Source organism: Chiloscyllium plagiosum, chromosome 7 (genome assembly GCF_004010195.1).
Source record: "Chiloscyllium plagiosum isolate BGI_BamShark_2017 chromosome 7, ASM401019v2, whole genome shotgun sequence".
NCBI lineage: Eukaryota > Metazoa > Chordata > Chondrichthyes > Orectolobiformes > Hemiscylliidae > Chiloscyllium > Chiloscyllium plagiosum.
The window spans coordinates 18,900,309-18,918,251 of NC_057716.1; the positions used below are offsets into that span (position 1 = coordinate 18,900,309).

At 40.6% G+C, this 17,943-nt stretch overlaps 1 protein-coding gene across 9 annotated transcripts in view; it reads left to right on the forward strand.

Moving 5' to 3' along the window:
- The window catches only part of LOC122551374 (abl interactor 2), a 146,227-nt gene that overhangs the window by 89,897 nt on the left and 38,387 nt on the right, over positions 1–17,943 (forward strand). For all 9 annotated transcript variants that reach the window (XM_043693148.1, XM_043693145.1, XM_043693147.1 and 6 more), the window contains exon 3: positions 16,016–16,192. In XM_043693148.1, the coding sequence (XP_043549083.1) occupies positions 16,016–16,192 (177 nt within the window). The remainder of the gene's footprint in view (positions 1–16,015; positions 16,193–17,943) is intronic.

Sequence of the window (17,943 nt, forward strand, 5' to 3'; positions counted from 1 at the left end):
AATACAAATTTAATGAGCTGATCTTGACCAAAGTGACATTTGGACACTTAAGACTATCTCCAACCCCCTCCATCAAGAATGTGTGTCAGTGTTGATTTATGTGTTGACCACTATCCAGTGGTCCTGGCTGGAGAGTGACCAATTATGGACATCAGGAGGCAGTCAGGTTAGGTTGGATGATGGGCCAGCATGGATAAGAAAATCTGCAAACAATTGATGTGTTCACTTTAGTTGTCATTTAAGTGAGTAACTGGCAGACAGCTTTCGTTTGTGGAACCTTGTACCTCAACTTGAGACAGTCCTTTCATGGGTGAAGAGAGAGTAAAATCATTTGACAGAATTTCTGGCACATTTTAAAAAAATAGTTTACCCCCATCCATTTTTAATGTATTGGAAAGCACGTTTGTATTTTGAAGGTGTCAGTACAAGTTGTAATTGTAACCAATACTTGGTTAGGATCTAACTTTGGCTGATAGCTGTCTTTGAGAAATTTATCTGCATGATTTGAAGACATACTGACCCTTAAATATGCTGAGGATTCAGGCAGTCTCCTGTTAATGTTTAAAACATATCCAGGTCAGTAGGGAGGAGCAGTTAGCCAGTTTTACACTTATTAACCAACAAGACAAAAGCCACAGAGGAGAGAAAATTACTGCTATGATTGCTGTGGTCGATGTTGGAATAAAGGAAGTGGTGGGTATATCAGTAAAAATTCCTGTGCTAGATTTGACAGCAGCCAGAGCCAGGCTCCATCTGTGTTGCTTTGACAACACTTATGGTTGGGTGACTTCTGTGTTACAGAAGAGATAACACTTCTCGTCTCCATAGTAGCAGATACAAATGACAGCATGGTTTTAGCTAGTATTTTGATCCCTTAATTTTTTGTAATCTTAGGTTCTCATTCTCCTCCCCTGAAGATGTTGTCACTGGCTGAGGAAGGATTGCAATTATCCTCCTGTGAAATTCCTGGTGTTGAGAGCTTGTGTATTTACTCGTTTTAAGGCCGGTCCCAGTCTATACTAAGTTCAGTTGCATTTACGTCTTGTTTTGAAATGTGCCAGCCAGCAGTTTCTAGTAGTTTGTCATTTGGAGTGGAAATTCTTGTTGACTTTACCTGTTTTGCACCATGGCCCAAGATAGCAGTTGTTGCTCCACCATCTCCTTCCATTTGAGGGAAAAACAAACTAGATTTTAACTTTTTGTTTCACTTATTCGCAGTATGTGGGTGTCACTTACCTTTCCTAATCATCCAGAGAACAATTGAGAGTCAACCACATCACTGCAGGTCAGGAGACCACACTGGATAAGGAGGGCAAACATATCAGTGAGCCAGGTGGATTTTTACAGTATTTGTCAACGGTTTCATGGTTGTCATTAGATTCTTAATTCCAGATTCGTTATTAAATTCAAAACCCACCATCTGCTGTGGTGGGATTTGAACGTGGTCCCCAGAACATTAGGTGAGTTTCTGAATTAATAGTCTAGCAATAATACCACTAGGCCATTGTCTCCCCATAAATTATTTGATCATTGATGCTGAGAGCCTCCTTGCTTGTAGTGGAATAGTGCACTTGGGCATCTAGTTTCCACAAAGTTGTTGCTTAATCTGTCTGCTTTGTATGATGACAGCAGAGCAATGAACAAAGACATTTCATTGCAACATTATGTGCACATAGAGTTCCTTGAATTTAATACAAGTCTCAGGCTGTTTCACCATCAACTCCCAAACTGCATTTGCCCCGAAACATTCTGCAGTATAGAATGACTGTAATTTAGAAACATAGAGGAATTGAAGTATAGGAGATGAGAGCAGGAGGAGGCCATTAGCCCTTCCAATGTGCTCCCATCATTCATCACGATCATGGTTGATCATCCAATTCAGTAGCCTAATCCTGCTTTCTCCCCATAACCTTTGATCCCATTTGCTCCAAGTACTATATCTGGCCGTCCATTAACACAAAGGTGTGACTGGATTTGAGACCAGCTGAATAGCCCCTTTCAGCAAGTTTCCCATAACTGAAAATCTGAAACCACCTCCATAGCCTATGAAACACTTCAATGTTTTGGTATCAACTACTTGCTGTGGTAATGAATTCAACAGGCTCACCACTCTTTGGGTGATGAAATGTCTCTTCATCTCTGTCCTAAATGGTCCATCCTGAATACTCCGTCAGTGACCGCTGATGCTGGATTCGGAGATATTCGGATAAAAAGGAGGCTCAAACAGGCTGTGTTTCCCAGGCACGTTCATGAAAAAATTCTATGCTGTCTGGTTTAGAATGTATATTATAACTGAGGTGAGAGGAGTGCATTCCTGTCTTTAGTTCTAGTACTCTATGGGTCATAATGTCAATTTAATTGTTTTGCTCAGTTCTCATTATGACCAATTGTGTTATTTCTCTATTAGAATTAAAATAAAAGAACCATCAATGAGATTTTTTTAAATAAGCATAAAATTATTGGTTTATTATACGACAAAGATTATTCAATGATAAAGCTGATTAGAGCACAGTTTGTAATATGAAATATAAATGTTTACCCCTCTAAACCTCAAACATGCATCAGGTAAAGGGAGGGGAGAAAACATTTCTGTCTGCAGAGATTAATCTTTTGGGGAAGAAAAATCACTTCATACCAATAAATCTTGAAGACAAAAAGATAAAGTTTGAGATGTTCAGATGGCTGCTGGACTGTCTTTTTGCTAGGTTTACACAGGTATCATCAGACATAGGCAGCTGTCTCGGAGATATTTGTAGGCACAGCTTGCTCAGAAAAAAACAGTATTAAGAAGTCTTCCAGTTACTTTCAGGAAGGCAATCAGGTTTCACACAGAATTCCACGCAAAGTTGCTTCCGAAACAAGAGAGACAACTTGAACAAATAAACAGTATGAGCTCCGGATGCTGGAAATCTGAAATAACAACAGGATGTGCTGGAGCATCGTTAGAGAGACAAGAGAGAGTTAACATTTTGAGTCCGGTGACAAAGGTGTTACTGGACTTGAGACCAGCTGAACAGCCCCTTTCTGCAAGTTTCCTATAACTGAAAATCTGAAATCACCTTCATTGCCTATAAAACACTGTTCAAGCAGAACAGCCATAAAACCAAGTGAAAGCATTCAGGGTTTTTGCCTGGTGAGTTCAAGCAACCGAGACAAACAATTACAGGGAACCATTTGGCTTCCAAGGAGATTAAAGTGTTATATCCATAATCGTAAGAATATACTGATACGTTGCTTTTCCTTTCGGCAAAGGTCCCACACAATCATCTAACACCTAACTAAATGACTGCTTAAGAACGAGTACCGATTCAGTGCCTAACATGTTTTACAAAATCGCCACCTCCATTTGAATACCTGGCCAGTAAAAATCTTCTGGATTTCTACAAGCTTCAGGAATTTTATGGATTTAACTTAATATTTCTTGAAATTTATGTGGCACTTCTGTCTGAACCATGTCCACTCTTAAACTGTAGGTCTATGAAGTTAGGGTGTGGAATTCACTGTAGTAAAATGTAGTGAAAGTAGGCTCAATTGATGATTTCAAGAGCCCTGGATGTTTGTTTGGATTGAAATAATGTGCAGATATATGGGGAAAAGGCAGGAGATTTGACTTGAAGTAACAGAACCAGTGTCGGCTCGATGGGTTGAACAGCTGCCTCCTGTTTTCTGAAATTCTGTGAAATGCCATTTTTATTATCGTAGCATCCTCTTCAACTTCAGTTTGAGCTGATTGGGCTACTTAATTTAACTGGATCAGCTTGCCGAACCTCGATCAAAGAAGACTTATTGAACACTTCCTTTCGATTGTCCAATTCTCAAACAGACTTCCAGATAATCAAGTACCTGACAGTGATGCCCACTTGCCCTTTGACGATGGACGTGGTTTAGATAATCCTCAGATTATCTCCATGAAGGAAAAGTGTTTGGAACCAAAACTGGAAATGGTGTTTCCTTGACTTCAATTAGCCTTTTTGTTATTATTGGCAAAGGTGCAAGCTTTGCTCCTGTTATTCCTTAAGAGCAGGTCACCTCTGTCCCCAAGTAAGCTATGGGCACTCCTGCAGTCACCGTTCCAGATATTCGGTCACACTATAGGTGCTCAGGCTGTAAATGTATGAGGATATGCTCCCAGCCATTCACCAAAACACTGGCAGTTGTTGAAAAGTCATGCCTTTTTTTCAGCAAGGGTTGTGGTGACTCTTGCATCTCTAAATATGGCTATACGTTTGCTTGTTTCATTTGAGAAATAATTGATAAGAATTCCTTGTAACTCTCCAGTTTGTGGATTATTTTCTCTATACTGTCAGCAGTTGGCCTCAGCTGTAGTCAGATCTGCAACTCTTCTGTACTCTCAGTTAAGGCTGCTTTCTCTGAATTGGCCTTATGTACCCTGACTTCTCATAATCTGCAGAGGTGTCCTGCCTTGCATCAGTGCAAACTCCAAGGCCTGCATCATCATTGAATCTCATCACCTTGCTTTTTGGTTTGAGGAGGAGAATTTTGGCAGTTTTCTTTCATGTTCCTGCTTTTTGTCCTGCTCAGGTGTGTGGAGATGATGGTAAAGAGTTTGGATTTCTGGAACAGCTCATAATCATTTGCTGCTTGCCTTGCTGTTGCAACCTTCTGGTTTTCTGCGAGAGTCCTTAGTAATGTAGGAATTGAATTTTTAAGTTTTTTTGAGAATTATTTCCCTTTAGTTTCGTATGTAATCTCTACCTTTAATGACCACATCCAGCAGACAAAATTAGTTTGCTTTACCCTCTCATATTCTGTATGAGTCTATCTCAGTTGCTTCTGGATATTCCCTGCTTTCTGCCACTTCATATTCTAGGTAAGCCTCCTGAGAGCGTAAGGCATAAACGACATGAACTCTGTCTATCAATCTGCTTTCTGCTTAAGTAGTATCCAGTTTGCAGTTACCTCATTCTTTTCAAAAGAAATGAAAATGCCTCAGCATCCCTTTGATCAAATTCCTGGCGGGTATGTGAAAATTTAAACAACTCCCCATTTGGGCTTGGGTTGAACTGAGAGCTTTCCTCATCAGAATGTTCCCTGGGGTCAGAGGCCATTTGTTTTCATTCCAGCCTATTAAGCTCAAACGCTGTCATTGCCCCCAACATGAACTTATAGCTCTAATTGCTTGGTCTGCAATATCAAATAGCATTGATGTCTGTTTTATTGTCTAATGCTTGTGCTTTTTCATGGTTATTCCTGCTCCTGCCCCACTCCTCTGTCTCAGCTCTCCTTTTCTTGGTGCTGCCATCCCCCTCTGTGCTCTCTTCTGGTGTTTGATTGATGCCCAATACACCAAAGCTGTCTCTGTTTGATTAGTGTCAGTATTCCTAGGAACTGTCATACTTGTGATTTCTTTTTGATAAATATACTCAATGCACCACAGAACGCCACTTTTTCCTTCTATAATAGCTGTAACTTGCTCATGTTTCATAGCCATAGTAAGATGCTGAGAATACAGGCCCTATAAATAATTAGCTTGGTCTTAAAAGTCAGCTTGTTCTTATCCTAAGTATGTGCTGCAAGTTAGACAAAGGTGATTGCTGTTTTCCCTATGCTTATATTGAGTTTTGCATTGGGGTCGATTGTGTCATTCTATACTTTGGTAGCCAAGTTTGCTAATGACTTAGGAACTTGGGAACACGAGTAGGTCATTCAGCCCTTCGAAATTGTACCATCTTTCAGTGAGAACATGGCTGATCTGTCGCATAATTCCATGTACCTTCCTTTGGCCAATGATTATTCTGATTTAAAATGAACAACTGATCCAACATCCACTGCCACTTGTGGAAGAGTCCAAAACATCTACCACCCTTTGTTTAGAAGTGCTTCTAGTGAGTTTTAATTTATGTGATCAACATTTTTTAATGTTTATATAGATATATTTGCATATGTACAGGTATAAGCATATCTAAGTTAAACTATGTAGTAAACTACCTAATAAAAGAAATGGACATCTCCAGCACAGGAAGGGGGCATTTAAGCATTACGTCTCTGCCAATTCATGGATAGAGCAATTCAGAACTAATTCTCATTATCTTATTACTGCCTTTGCTTTAATTTTTAATCTGTTGATTTTCCCCATAAAAATGTACTGATCACTGCTTCAATCACACTCTGTTGCAAATAAGAAGTCTCCGGTGTGTTCTCAGTACTTTCCTCCTCTCATCAATCCCAAACTTTTCTTTGGCCAGACACAATGCTCAAGAGTTGAGCCCTGCATTCTCATCATGCAAGCTCAAGCATAGTTCCAGACTGAATTGCTTTTATTTTATTTTGTTATTCCGTGTAGTTGCTGACTCTTGTTGGCAGGTAGCTGATGCCTCACCTATTGGGAATTCCTCTTGAGTGAACCTCGTGAATGTCCACAATCTACTTGTCCATGAAGGGCACCTCAGCTCAGCCAATCCTAAAATTTGTCCTTGCACATTTCCGATGGGATGACTCATTTGCGACCAGAATGTGCATCTTGATTTTTTTTTTTAGATTATCCATCCTTTATTCACAGATCTTGAGACAGTCCGTTACTGCTGTGATTTTCATGAGCTAACTCAGCACAAGCAGTGCCTTAGTCCAGGACCTTGTGGGTTTGTATAGTTCTTTGCATTAAACACTGGAACCATCCTCTGGTGGGAGGTATACTCCTTTTAAACTGCAGAAACAATTCTTCCCACATGTGAAAACAAAAGACGATAGTGCGTTTCACAATCTCAGCATCATCCAAAGAACATAAATAAAATACAATTGATGTGATCAGAATTATAATGGTAGAAAATGTATTTGTCCACATTTAGCAATGTCTCTCACACAGACATGTGATATATGATCAAATAATCATGGGTTTTTTTATAGTGATGTTAATTGAGAGATGAATCTTGACCATGACACCAGGGAGAACAGCTATTCTTCAATAGTGCCTATTAGATCTTTCACATCACTGTTCCCAAGAAGGCAGAGGGATCTTTGATTTAGTATCTCATCCAAACCCAATCGCCTCAATCCTCACTAAATACTGAAGAGTTACTCGGTTCTGAGGGCTTAAGACTGTGTGGGGCTTGAACCCTTCACCTTCTAAGGAGAATACATTACCACACAATCAATGCTCATGCTTCCAGGCCTGCTGATGCTGTCAATTCATCCCATGTAAGGTATAGAAAACTTACATCGCTATGTGAACGAGCATACAATTGTTCAGTTTGGCTTTGTGAGGAAAATATATTGTACATTTGTCTGTTATCTGAGGGTCTGTGATGCACTCTCGAGCTTAAAAGCATGCAATTTGAACAAAGATGATTCCTCGAGTTGCTTAATGGAAATTGGTTTCTGTTCTTTTCTCTACCCATGAAATAGTTTCTTTGAAAAAAAAGACAGTCACAATGCTCAGGTGGGAAAAACATAATACTGAAAATCTGGTTCAAAAACATAAAATGGTGATAGCACTCATCAGGCAGCATCTGTCAAGAAAGAGAAACCTTCTGACGTTTAAGATATAATCCTTTGTCAAAACTGTAAATTGCATCAAATTATTTTTGAATATACAGCACAAAAGCAATCGATTCAGCTCAACTGGTCAGTGTAGGTGATCATCCTCTAGATGAGTTTCCTCCCTTCCTCCTGTTATAACCCAGGCTTGTCCAACTCTTTGCATGGAAATTCACATCTCATAGTTTTTGTTCTTTAGGATAGTGTAGTTAGGGTGTGAGAGTAACCAGCAGAGCTTACCAATAAATGTTACTTGCCTTTTCACTTCAGAGCAATAAAGTACAGACAAGCCCTCTGCCCAAAATTGCCAAAGGAGGGGCCAAGCTCAGGATTTGCGTTTCAATAATACTGACCTCTGGTGAGAACACTTGGCCTCAGGAATTCATATGATGACAGCATTTTACAGTACAGTGTCCTTGACCCATCGTGTTTGTCCAGGCTTTCAAAAGAGCTATCCGGCCCATCCCATTCTCCAGACCTATCTCTGCAGCCCACTAAATGCATTACTTTCAATTATATATTCAACTCTCTTTTGAAACTTCCTGTGGAATCCACCTCCACCACTCTCCTAGGCAGTGCATTCCAAATCCTAACACTTATATTGAAGAGGTTTTTCCTCCTCTCACTCCGAGCTCTCTCGCTGCCTAACTTGAAATTGTGACCTCGAGTTACTATAAGACCATAAGACATAGGAGTGGAAGTAAGGCCATTCGGCCCATCGAGTCCACTCCGCCATTCAATCATGGCTGATGCGCATTTCAGCTCCACTTACCAGCGTTATCCCCGTAGCCCTTAATTCCTCTAGACAACAAGAATCTATCAATCTTGGCCTTGAAGACATTTAGCGTCCTGGCTTCCACTGCACTCCGTGGCAATGAATTCCACAGGCCCACCACTCTCTGGCTGAAGAAATGTCTCCGCATTTCTGTTCTGAAATGACCCCCTCTAATTCTAAGGCTGTATCCACGGGTCCTAGTCTCCTCGTTTAACTGAAACAATTTCCTAGCATCCACCTTTTCCAAGCCATGTATTATTTTGTACGTCTCTATTAAGTCTCCCCTTAATCTTCTAAACTCCAACAAATACAATCCCAGTATCCTTTTATTAATTTTCTCACCATTTAGTAAGTAGTCTATGCTTTTATTCTTTTTGCCAAAGTGCAAGACCTCGCACTTGCTCACGTTAAATTCCATCAGCCATTTCCTGGACCACTCTCCCACCCTGTCTAGATCCTTCTGTAGCCTCCCCCCTTCCTCAGTACTACCTGCCTGTCCACCTAACTTTGTATCATCGGCAAACTTCGCTAGAATGCCCCCGGTTCCCTCATCCAAATCATTAATATATAATGCGAACAGCTGTGGCCCCAGCACCGAACCCTGCGGGACACTGCTCGTCACTGGCTGCCATTCTGAAAAAGAACCTTTTATCCCAACTCTCTGCCTTCTGTTAGACAGCCAATCCTCAATCCATCCCAGCAGCTCACCTCGAACACCATGGGCCCTCACCTTGCTCAGCAGCCTCCCGTGTGGCACCTTATCAAAGGCCTTTTGTAAGTCTAGATAGACCACATCCACTGGGTTTCTCTGGTCTAACCTACTTGTTACCTCTTCAAAAAATTCCAACAGGTTTGTCAGGCATGACCTCCCTTTACTAAATCCATGTTGGCTTGTTCTAATCAGACTCTGCTCTTCCAAGAATTTAGAAACATTATCCTTAATGATGGATTCTAGAATTTTACCAACAACCGAGGTTAAGCTGATTGGCCTATAATTTTCCATCTTTTGCCTTGATCCTTTCTTGAACAAGGGGGTTACAACAGCCATCTTCCAATCATCCGGGACCTTTCCTGACTCCAGTGACTCTTGAAAGATCTCAACCAACGCCTCTGCTATTTCCTCAGCCACCTCTCTCAGAACTCTAGGGTGTATCCCATCGGGGCCAGGAAATTTATCAATTTTAAGATCTTTTAGCTTTTCTAGCACTTTCTCTTTTGTGATGGCAACCATACTCAACTCAGCCCGTGACACCCTTTAATTTTTGGGATATTACTCATGTCTTCCACTGTGAAAAATGACGCAAAGTACTTGTTAAGTTCACCTGACATATAACTAGTGGAAACATATAATTAGTGGAAACAGAATATCCTTCTTTGCCCTGTCAAAATTGTTCATAATTTTAAACACCTTAGTAAGGTAGTCTCTTAATTTTCTTTGCTCCAAGGAGAATAAACCCAATTTCTCTAATCTTTCCTTGTATTTAAAATCCTTCATTCCTGGTATCATTCTCGTAAATCTCCTTTGAACTCTTTCCAGTGACCTCTTAACATTCTTCCTTAAATAAGGTTCGCAAGACTGAACATAATGCTCCAAATGTGGTCTGACGAATAATTTATAGAGGTGTAGCATCGCTTGCTGTCATTTTGTTTTGCTAATATGTAACAATTATCATACTTTTATTCCTCAATTTATAAACCCACGGATCCTATAAACTTCCTTAACTATTTCAACTTGCTTGGCCACTTTCAAAGAATTATGCACTTGAACCCTGAAGTCCGTCTGCTCCCTCAAAGTTATATCATTGAATCTGTACTTTCTCTCCATGTTTCTTCTACCAAAAACAATTATCTTACATTTTTCTACATTGAAATTCATCTGCCAGGTGTCTGCCCAATTGTGTCTCTGAAGTCGCAGAGCATCATCCTCTCAATTCTCTGTTCTCTCTAGCTTAGAATCATTTGCAAATTTAGAAATTTTGCCCTGAAAACATACCTTCAAATCACTTATATACGCAGAAAAAGCAAGAGTTCTAATACCAATTACAGTGGAACACCAGTTTCAACTTGTTTCCAATCTGAGAAATGCCCATCTATATTTAGCATCTTTTTTCTGATTTTCATCCAGCTTCTAATCTATGTTGCCAAGACCCATCAGTCCAAAGCATTTATAATTTGATAACCGACCTTTCATGTGGCACTATATCAAATGCTTTCTGAAAGTCCAATTATACAACATTCACCGCACTATCCTCATTCACTGCCTGGGTCAGCTTGTCAAAGAACTCAATTAAATCTGATATGAAATTATAAAAACATATGGAAGTGTGGGAAGAATCAGGTTGCTTTTCGGCGTGGGTTTCCTACTCTCCCAGTTTGCTTTCTGGACAGGTTTTAGGGGAAAGAGGAGAAAGGTGGGTGTGTGTCTAACTGTTTCACCAGTCTCTGTTCTCTCACAGTCAAACTCGCACTCTCACTTCCTCCCTCCCTCGTCGCCTGACCCCACTTTCAAACATAAACTGCCCCTCTACTCCCTTCACCTTCATACACTCCCTCACTCACTCCTCATCCATTTTCTCAATAGTTCATATTTTCCAATACTCCCTTGATAGTTTCCTGGCTCCCTCATTCCCACCCTTACTCCCATGTTGTTCCCTCCCTCTAACATCTTATGGCTATGATAGACCTGCTCTGCCTTTTTAACTGCAATTCTACAGAGGATGATTGTACAGGAAGGAGAGTCTCATTCTTTCAGCTCCCCCATCCTCAACACGCTGTTAAACTGGGAGCCTCTACCCTTGACCCATTCAGCAATGTGGCGACCATTTAATTCACTGACTTGATTGTTTACCAACTCCCAGCTTTGGCCCCCACATCCACATCCTCATTCTTGACAGCCTACATCCCAAACCATATTCCTTTCTTCTTCACAATCTTATGTAGCTTCCTCTGATATGCTATTGCATCAATTACTCCATGTGATAACTTACTCCATGTGTTTCCACACTCTAAAAAAGAAGTTTCTCTTGAATTCTTTATTGGATTAATTAGGAACTGATTTATATTTATGAACCCTACTTTTGGACCTACATAAAGAGAAACATTTTCTCTCTGCTTTCCCCTTCCAAATCTTTTATCTGATCACTCCTCAGCTGCTCCTTTATAGGGGGAAGCAACTCCAACCTGCTTAGCCTTTTCTGTTTATGTATTCACTAATTTCTGGGTTTCATCCTTGTGAACCTGTTTTTGCTACCTTATACCTTATTGTGTAGGCCAGAATTGTTCATGGTATAAGCTCATAGAAACAAGCCTTTCAGCCCAACAAGTCCACATCAATCCTCTGAAGAGTATCCCACCAATTCCCAATCCCCATTACTCAACATTTACCCCTGATTAATGCACCTAACCTATACTTCGTTAAGACTATGGGCAAATTAGCATGGTCAGTTCACCTAACCTGCACATCTTTGGTTTGTGGGAGGATACCCATACAGAGAGAATGTGCAAACTCCACACAGACAGTCGCAGTCTGGAATCGAACCTGGGTCCCTGGCACTGAGGCAGTAATGCTAACCCCTGAGCCACCATGCCACCCACACGAATATAGTTTAAATGAAAGTTTAATATAATCTCTGTTTTGCAATTCTGTCCTTTGGAAATTAATTCCAATTTATTTGCCTATTTTTGTTAACCTGCATTGCTACTTTTAATGATTTGTTCTCTCTCCATTATAAATTCATTTAATTAAATGCTCATTTTGTTAGTTTGTCTTGTCAATGTTGTCTTGTTTTTTCCAACATCTTCCTTGACTTGTTTTCCTATACATTTGATGGGATTTACCTAAAGTCATATTCTAGAAAAAGTAACAATGCATCACTAAGTTATTAAGCAAGAGCATAATTTGATCAGGACGGGCTTACCAGAGAACTTGCCAGATAAATGGGGATCAGTGTGTCTTTAAGTAAATATGTATAGCCATTTGTTCATTGTACATGTCAACGGCCTCTGTCTAATAGAAAGTCCTATTAATAAGCATATGAAGATTTGGTACTTAGAATTTACCAGAAGTGGGAAGTCATTCCTCCTTTTGCAGGAATATGCTACTAACAAGCAAAAAGAACAGAGTAGACCACATACCACCACCTCACTGTGTTAACTCAAAGCAATGACAATGATGCAATTCCATGCCTGATTAATGTGTAGTAGCAACAAAACTAAGAAAATAACTTTTTTGTATTTTGTATTCTCTTAAGGAGACAGCTTTGGTTCAATCCATTTGGAACACATTGCTGTGAAATATCTGCTCATGTATTGAGGGCTATGACGAACTCCACTATAGTAGCTGAGGCAGTCAGTAGCATTCTAAATAAAACCACCCATACTTCCATTAAAATATTATTTCACCCTAACTCCCAATGTCAGTGACTGTTTCACAAAATAAGTCCAGGATCTGCATCTTTAATTTTGCCAAAACTGATCAGTTATTCTTAGAATCCCTACTGCATGGAAAGAGGCCATTTAGCCCATTGCATCTGCACTGAGGCTCCAAAGAGCATCCCACCCAGACCCAGCACCCGACCCTGTGCTCATATTTACCATGGCTAATCCAGTCAGCATGCACATCCCCAGTGTTACTACAGAGGAATTTAGCACAGCCAGTCTACCCAACCTGCACATCTTTGAAGTGGAGGAGGAAACTGGAGGACCCGGTGGACACCCTTGCAGATACAGGGAGAACATGCAGACTTGACACAGGCAGTCACCCAAGGCTGGAATCATATTGGGTCGCTGGTGCTGTAATGCAGCAGTGCTAACCACTGAGCTACTGTGCTGCCCATAAAACAATTTGAGGCTCTGCTGTGATGTGTACTCATTGCAGGATTCAATGTCTAGAGTGCTAACTGTGACACCGTGGAACCAGTGCTAATATTTCCCTTGGGCCATACCCAATTTATGGGCAAAGGTTTGTGTGCCACCCTCCCCCAAACCATCCCCACTCCCAGGATTCTAGCCCTTAATCTCTGCTCAGTGACCTTTACTGGAAGAGTGGGTATTAAGTGCAGGAAAGATCTGGCTCTAGTATGAGCTTGAAAAAAACACTGGCTGCTTGGGTCAGTTAACAGAGGTTACGGATGTCGATTTGGTCTGTACTCCAAGGCAAGTAACCATCTTCAAGACACTATCAGTGCAAGATGAGCCCCTGGCAGTGTATTGCCTGATGATTAAAATTGGCAATGCACAAGGTGCTGAAATTTGAAGTATGCAGATATCTGAGACAAACCAACAACATCTGTTCATTTCATTTCAAGAGCATCTCTGTTAGCTTGCTGGTGCCACGGAGTGTTAATGCAATGTGGACGGTGAGGGCTGGCTACTTTCAAGGCTGACCTTATTTGGCTGACTGTTGAGTTAGGGAGGTGAAGTGGTAATAACTGTATAATTTTAGAATTCCAAGCCCACCTGAACCTGGAATGAGGCTTTTTATTAAGAAGATCTGCACAGTGCTGAGTCTGTGTGCTGCATCGTGCATTGACTTAAGAACCTTGCAACACGTTACTGATTTAAAGGAGACTTCTTCCTGATTGAGGGCATCAGATGATTTCATTCAGATATGTGGGTTTTAATGAATTCATTTGTTTCTTTATCAATATCTGCTCCTGAACTGAAGGATGAAGCAAAATACAGCCATTTTTTTCATATCTTGAGTATTTTTTTTCCATTTCTTTTATTGTCTCTTCCATCTTGAAGGCACAACTGTAGCCTCACGTACAGTTTCATAAACACTCTGTCAATACGTCATCAAATTAACTTTTTGTCTGTCATCAGCTAAACTACTGAAAGATATCTGAAATCATAAGACAATTTCCAAATGGCTCCCAACATAAATTTCAACTCCTATGATGTTGCACTCTCATGCTCATTTCCAACTTGCATCAGATTCATCTCATTCTGCTGTTAGCTTTATTCCTGTACTACCCCACTCTCTTTCGCTACACGAGATGAAAGAACATAATTTTAACTCCTTTATCATAATTCATCCAGTGCCTGAGCGACAAAGCGTTTACTGCAGATTTGAATAATAACTGTGATTGTCGCAAATACCTGAGTTAACTTGGTACTGCCTGCACCGTCTGGTGTTGGACTATTCTGGATAAATTCCTGGGACCAGGCAACATGTTTGGACTTTATCTGGTGTTAATATAGTATAAAATTCAAAATAAAACCAGTCAACTATTTGGCAGCATTGCTTCCACCTCCGAATGGTGCCAGGATCTCAACTCCCTGTGGTGACTGTCAGCCGAACTGAGAGAAATGGCAACTTTTGGAATTTTGTAGCCCTCTGTATCTGTCAACCTTTTGAAAGGGCTGTGCAGATAGCCCTATTCTGCTCTTTCCCAATAGCCCTGCATTTCTTTTTTTATTTTTCAAGTATAAAGTATATGTCTGGCTCCCTTTTACAAATTGCTATTCAGATTGCTTCCACATCTTTTTCAGGCAGTGCATTCCAGATTATCTTAACTCACCATGTGAAATAAATGATCCTTTTAAAACAAAAATTGATGTTAAACCACATTCCACTCTTCCTGTTGCCTACCCAGCCTAATTTCCTTTAATGTTTCTTAATGCCTTCGTCCTAAGCTCACATTTTCCCATAGTTTCTTTCCTATCTCCACACTTTCCAAGTTTGTCTTCTCCATGATGGTTACCTCCTGCTCCCTCAATCTTGTTCCCATTGAACTGTTGATTACCCAGTCTCCTCTCCTGCCTCCTTTGTTAACCAATATTATAAACACTTCCCTTATCAGGGATTGCCCCACTTTGCACTACGTTGGAGAATTTTGGACAACACAGGGAGGTTGTAGATGTGATAGTTTGTAATATTGGAAGGTAAAAGGTGTTTTTCAGGAATGGGGCTAATTGGATTACAGCACATAGGAAAACTATCCATCTTGTCCATGTCAGTCAAAAAAGGATCTGACTACATTAATCCTATTTCCTACCCTTTGGTCCATAGCCCTGGAAGCTATGGCAACACAAGCGAAATTGTAAATAATGCTTAAAGTAGTATAATATCTGACACACTCCCCTTTTTAGGCAATATCTCCTGGATTCCCACCACCCACTGAGTGAAAACATTTCTCAGCTTTCCTCTGAGCCTTCGACCTCTTATCTTAAATCTGTGCCTCCTGATTGTTGACTGCTCTACTAATGGAATAAATGACCTCTCTCAGGCCCCCTCTCAACCTTTGCTGCTCCAAGAAAAGCAACCTCAGCATTTCCAATCTTTCCTCCAACCTAAATTCTCCAGTGCAGATAGCATCCTGGTTGTATTATTATGTAACTCTACAAATTTGTGCTCTGCGTTGGTGATGTCAGATCATTTCCAAGCACAGAGTAACAGTGTTAATAATCATGGCTCCTCATTGGTGCTGCCTAACCCATTTCCACTTGTTTTGGGATCCTGTCCTGCCCCTAGTTCCTAATTGTTGATGCTGGTAGCTTGCCCATTGGTGCTGTATGAATGTCACCACACTGTCAGCGAGTCAAGCTGAATGATTTTCTTTCTGTAGTGCTCATTGACTTGGCTATGCCACTGACCCATGATGCCCATTTGTTTAGCTGTGCCCAACTTCCCTGTCTCTAGACAGGACCATGTGCTTGCCATAATAAAGCTACTTGTGCTAATTATTTAACATTCTGTATGACATTTTGCCATTATTTTGACTGAGGTCCCTATTCCTTTTTCAGACAGTGGATATTCACAAGGAGAAAGTTGCAAGAAGAGAGATTGGTATCTTGACAACCAATAAAAACACCTCCAGGACTCATAAAATCATTGCCCCGTCCAACCCTGAGAGGCCTGTCAGGTACATCAGGAAACCCATCGATTACGCTATCTTGGATGACATCGGTCATGGAGTGAAGGTATGCTTTGTAAGCCCAGGAACTGGTAACAGAACTCTTTGGAGTAGGAGTTACAGCAGCTACTTGGATAGAGGCGGGTGTTGTGCAATCGAACTGGTTTGGGAGTCAGTCTTTTAAATTTGGCATCTCATTTAAGTTTACTGGAATGTTACCAATGTGGGATTTTATATAAAGAATGGCCCAGTAAACAATGTTTTAACCTGATGTTCATTTATAGAAAATTTATGGAAAACTGCCATTTTAATGCTCTGTTAAAGTCATCTCATGGCCGCCACTATCTGATGCAGATACCCATGTCTGCTGGTACATGTAGATTTGTATATTTTGACCTTTTGCGTTGTCCTGCTGCATACCAGTGGCAATATGCTAAAAGAGAAACTGAAGCACTACTTGCCATCTTTCAACTGGCTTGTGATGGCTTCAGTTTTAGAAAGCTCCACATTTCGCTCTGCCTCCAATGTCTGTCGTCTGAGTAAGCAGGGGAAAGGCTATGAAAAGTTTGCACTCCCACCTTAATATTGTGAGAAATGTAAATCAGCAGAGGTATAACCAGGGTAGATCATTTGGACCCAGGTTTGGTCTCCAGTCTGAGTCTGAGATCTCCATTACAAATAAGGAAAGAATTACCCAGTGTTCCTGCTTTTAATCTGCATCCACGAATGCTGTTGGGGAGTATATGTGCATGGTGTCAGGAGAGGGCAATAGAATAGGTATGACAACATTGTCCCCCAAGATCAAAAATACCTGCTAATGCTCACTGTCCTTGTTTACATGTCAAGAGCAACCATTTAAGTGCTCGATACCTGTTTGCCTATGGAACTGCATCCAAATAAAAGTTATCTTCAGGAGATATGTAGAGGAATGGAACAATGATGTAGAATTAATAAGGGTAAGACAGAGAAACTACTTCCTCGGAACAAGTGGACGTAATCTTAAAATCATAGCTCAACCCATAGGATTGAAATCACGAAACATGTCATGTCACAAAATGTAGAGGAATGTCAAATTCTGTCCTAAATTGTTGAAGATTTTTGTCAGGTAAAGGTATCAAGGATAGGGAGTTAAAATAAGCAAACTGAGCTAAGAAACGAAGGAGCTGAATGAATATATCATATTTCAGTGGTTGTACGAACCAGTATGCTGTTATGGCAGGAGGTGTGACATTATAGTTAAATATATACCTGTACAGCATCAGTCTAATCTTTGGCCTCCCTGCAGAATGTTACCTGAGTAACGATCAGATCAGCCTGTGCAGATGTGAACCAGTGAGTTAGAAATTCATGGAAAATGTTTCCGATTCTGCTTTTTGAGGCGAAACAGAGTTTTTTGTGGGGTGGGGGAAGTGAAATAGTGGCTGTGACTTAAGAGATAATGAACTGAGAGTCAGGATAGTAGGAAGGTTTCAGTCAGATTTGCACCATTACCTGTGATGTTGAAGTAATGGAATGTGAAGGCAGGGGTTTTGCAGTTGAATCTTAACTGGTGATGGTCTTGTTACCTAGGCAGATATGAGGATCCAGAACTTAACTTTGGAGGAGCTTCAGTCCATGCCCTTGTTAAGAGTACAAAGTTCTTGTTCCTAATGCGAACTGCAGGACTATTTAAATGGAGAGAAATTCCAAAACAAAGTACAATCCAGAGGGATCTGGGTGTTCTTTTGCATGAAAAACATAAGGTTACTATGCAGATTCGGCAAGTAATAAAAAAGGCAAATGGAATTTATGACTTTTTTTTTACTGGAAGGTTGGATT